This window comes from Eucyclogobius newberryi, unplaced genomic scaffold (assembly GCF_026437365.1).
Source record: "Eucyclogobius newberryi isolate DKJ021-1_F unplaced genomic scaffold, fEucNew1.0.hap1 SCAF_8, whole genome shotgun sequence".
Classification (NCBI taxonomy): domain Eukaryota; kingdom Metazoa; phylum Chordata; class Actinopteri; order Gobiiformes; family Gobiidae; genus Eucyclogobius; species Eucyclogobius newberryi.
The window spans coordinates 11,704,843-11,708,922 of NW_027316500.1; the positions used below are offsets into that span (position 1 = coordinate 11,704,843).

Sequence of the window (4,080 nt, forward strand, 5' to 3'; positions counted from 1 at the left end):
CTAATGCAGCGTTAAATTATTACTAATATTATGTTTGAAACAAGTTATTAATTGCAACTAATTACTTATTGAACTAATCGTCAACTATCGGACTGAGATGAATAAAAGCCCTACAGACTGTTTTTGACACTTGACTTCAGAACTATGTCTGGGCCTCAAAACTCCCACCACCGACGCAGTGCATGGATACTTTTGGAACATACTTCTGGCAACAGGAACAGGAACATTCAAGGACTGAAAAAATTACATTCAGTCTTAATTAGAAAATGGATCTTTTTGACAGACTTTGGACTAGATTGTACGCTGGACAAGATGTGCCGTCATTTGATTTCATTTGATTTCATTTGATTTCATTTGATTTCATTTGATTTCATTTGATTTCATTTGATTTCATTTGATTTCATTCTTACTCTCTGTGTCATGTTTAATGTTCTATGTTATGCGTTTAACTGGTAAAAAATGGGAGATAAATGTTAACTAATTCAGTAATCAAATAATTGTTATCTGCACTATACAATGACTCCCAAACTTAGTGTTCAGGAAGAAGGTTTTATGATTCTAACTGAGAAATAATCACATCAAAACCGACACAGGACACATATACAGTTTGTTTGTTTTTTGTTGAAAATACTATTTTATCCATAATGTCCTTAGGCAGCATCACTTTATACAAAAATATCATATTCACAAGCCATTTGCAAACTAAACAACCAATCAATGAATCGAAAGAACAATTACTGGTAAAATACTTACATAATCACATAAAACTAATCAGTAATCAGAAGTTATTACTAATGTTATGCTAATACTATAGTTGGGTGATTACTTTTGTACTTCTGTTAGAGTAATACCCTATTTCAATATTTTTTTTTTCTTATTTGAGCTGGGGTTTTTAAAGCTAAAGAAAATGGTTTCACATTTGGGCAACAGCTATTTCCCAGGTAGCAAAAATTCATTAAGTTGTGAACAGATTGCCGGGGTTGAATAAATAGGACAGGCTTGCAGCATATGAATAAGTTGGCAGAGACAAAGGGCTCGTGGTGAAGGCAGGAGCGCTGACAATGGTAGACAAAAAGGCAGAGGGAAAAGGATGTTGTGGAGGAGCGTGTCTGCTGTGTTCTGCCAGCACATTATAAAACACATGACACTGGCACCTCTGCACACGGCACCGGCTCTTTTAAGACCGCTCTGTCTGACTTTATCAATGTTTCCACACCAACAAATCCTAAAACACTCATTTTATTCTATGTTTGGCTCATGTTATTTACATACAAAAATGAAATGATGAGCATGTTTTCCATTTGCAAATTCTCTGTTAAATGAATGTATACATTTTCAATAGCGTAAATGTTAACTATTGGTTTTTGGATTAGGGGTATTACTATTTTACATTATTTTGAGTTACGATTGGAAAAAAGCAACACAATTTAACCATAATTCACGATTACTGAAAACATGACATCATTAGTTTTCTTTCATTCCCATTGTCGAACATGTTTGTGACCAGCTTTATGAAATCTACCGATGAAATTAAGTTGACAGACAGATACAAAATAGTCAAGGTGTTTTCTAGTAGAAAGTAGAAATACTTAATTTTGCCTCTTAATTGAGAACTAAGTAACATTTTTACCTGTTAAATGTAAGTTCCTGTGATGGTTAAATATGTTTTTTGGGGGCGTCTGAATTGTGCGTCTTCTTCCCCTGTCGCCTCTGGGAAGAAAACCAACCTTGCAACATTTGCCCACATCAATCCAAAAACAACTCTCCTGAGAAACCCTGGCTTCTTTATATATGGCAACGTTAAATATTTGAGTGATTATACTGCTTTATTTCAATAAAAAATAACAAAAAAGAAAGGAAGAAATGTCTGTTCTTAGTTACTTAGTTCTGCTTTTAAGTGTTATTATTTTTTAGTTATTATATTGTGACCTAAATAATTACTACTATTGATTAACCGAAGTATCTTGACATCCCTACTATCATTAACTGAAAATTGTTAATTTAATATATTCAAATTGTGACTTGATCCGGTTTTGATGCTTAAAAAAACGTGTTTGTGTAAAACTTCTCTTGGGGCTTGCAGCTATTAACGATTCAGAGGTGGTGCCATCTTTCAATAAACAAAGTCGATTCTCCTCTATCTCTTGTATTCACACTCGGCGCGTGATAAACAGCCGAACACCACACTGTGTACGGCTTGATTCAGCGACTGTCAAATTCTTAGAAGTGGCACCGACAGTTCTTGAAATAACGAGTTCTACCTCAAGCTGTTACATCTCCATTAACAAATAGTTCCAAGGAATAGGTCAGAGTTGTTCTTTAAGGCTATTGCAGTTTCTAATATAAGGTGGTGCTGTTAAAATGTCTCTGTCTCTCACTAGATTACTGTTTCAGCCAGTCTCTCTTTACCAATATCTCAATATCTAGAGTCCACTTCTCCTGACAGGCCGTCCCAATGGAAATAAAGGATGCTATAAACTATAAAGAACACATTAACCACAGAGGAACTGTCCCATCACTAGGGCTGGCACAATACGGAAATGTACAACTCAATTTTAACACTAAGGAAAAGCTCTATATGATTGATATCAGGTTCAAGGATCATTAAAAACACATTGATTTCTATTGATAGAGTCGTTTCAATGTAAAAATAATATCAGTTTATTTAATTTTACCATGTGGTCTTGTACAAGTTCTTATCAAGGCAATTCTAAAATTATTCAGCAAAGGTCAAATTTTGCTCCTATTTTTTTGTTCAAATGAGTAGTAATAGTTTTAATATTGATTAGTATCTATAACACTAATCAATATTCAAAGTTTTCAAGATTAGTATTTGGTATGTTATTTTTTTGTTAATATACCAAATACTCATCTTGAAAACATTACAATATGTGTTTTGTTTGTTTACTTACTACTCATTTTTCAACATAAAAATAATATTTCCATGTGTTCTTGTACAAGTTCTGAAATATAGCAAGACCAGTTACTATTCAACTATTCAGGAAAGGGCCGATTTCATCCTATTTATGTGTTTAAAGGGTTGTTGTTGTTGTTGTTGTTGTTGTTATTGTTGTTGTACCGTAGTAACCCTAACCATTACTTCTTCACTTTATTTCCTGTGGCATCTTAAGATATCAAATATTCACCTTGAAAACATTACAATAGGTTTATCATGCTTACCGTATATTGTGTCTTTCTCTCCCTCTTAGACACTGACCGTGAGAAGAAAGATTGACGAGCTGAGAGGCGGACAATCAACCTCATCTGACAGCCAGCAAACTGTGCCACCCCCCAGCGCCCGCCACAGGGCAGCTCTGGCACCGGACCAGAGCTGAACCCACCACGCTCACATCCCACTTTTACTTTGCCTTTTCTCTTCATTCAAACATTAGACTCACCCCCAAAAACACATGTATGTACATGTATCTATGTATCAATGTACATACTGAACCTATAGGACTTGAACATATCAACCAGACAATGAGCCATACCTCACTGTGCGTTAGAACCATTGAACTACTGCGTGTCTGAGAGAGAGAAACAGGTTCTTTTGAGTTCATCTTCTTCAACGAAACACCCAACATCGGATTTAGTTTTTACAACTTTGACATTATACAAAATGATACTACCAACTTAATTATAACAAATGACAGTACATCAAGTCTGACTTCACCTAAACACATTTAATCTTAAAATGAATCCATCATGTCCACCGCCTTTTGAGGTATTTAAGTGTTCCTGGAAATGATGTATAGTACTAAAAGTTGATCAGCATGTGCTTATAAATGCTTAATTGCATACATTTACAAAATAATGCAAATAAAGCATACAAAATAAAGCATACATTTACAAAATAATACAAATAAAGCATACAAAATAAAGCATACATTTACAAAATAATACAAATAAAGCATACAAAATAAAGCATACATTTACAAAATAATACAAATAAAGCATACAAAATAAAGCATACATTTACAAAATAATACAAATAAAGCATACAAAATAAAGCATACATTTACAAAATAATACAAATAAAGCATACAAAATAAAGCATACATTTACAAAATAATGTTGAAT

At 33.7% G+C, this 4,080-nt stretch overlaps 1 protein-coding gene across 1 annotated transcript in view; it reads left to right on the plus strand.

The window, feature by feature from the left end:
* The window catches only part of macrod2 (mono-ADP ribosylhydrolase 2), a 583,152-nt gene extending 579,360 nt beyond the window's left edge, over positions 1-3,792 (plus strand). The window contains exon 18 of the mRNA XM_072436382.1: positions 3,210-3,792. Coding sequence (XP_072292483.1) covers positions 3,210-3,235 — 26 coding nt within the window. The 3' untranslated portion in view covers positions 3,236-3,792. The remainder of the gene's footprint in view (positions 1-3,209) is intronic.
* The last annotated feature ends 288 nt before the right edge of the window (positions 3,793-4,080 follow it).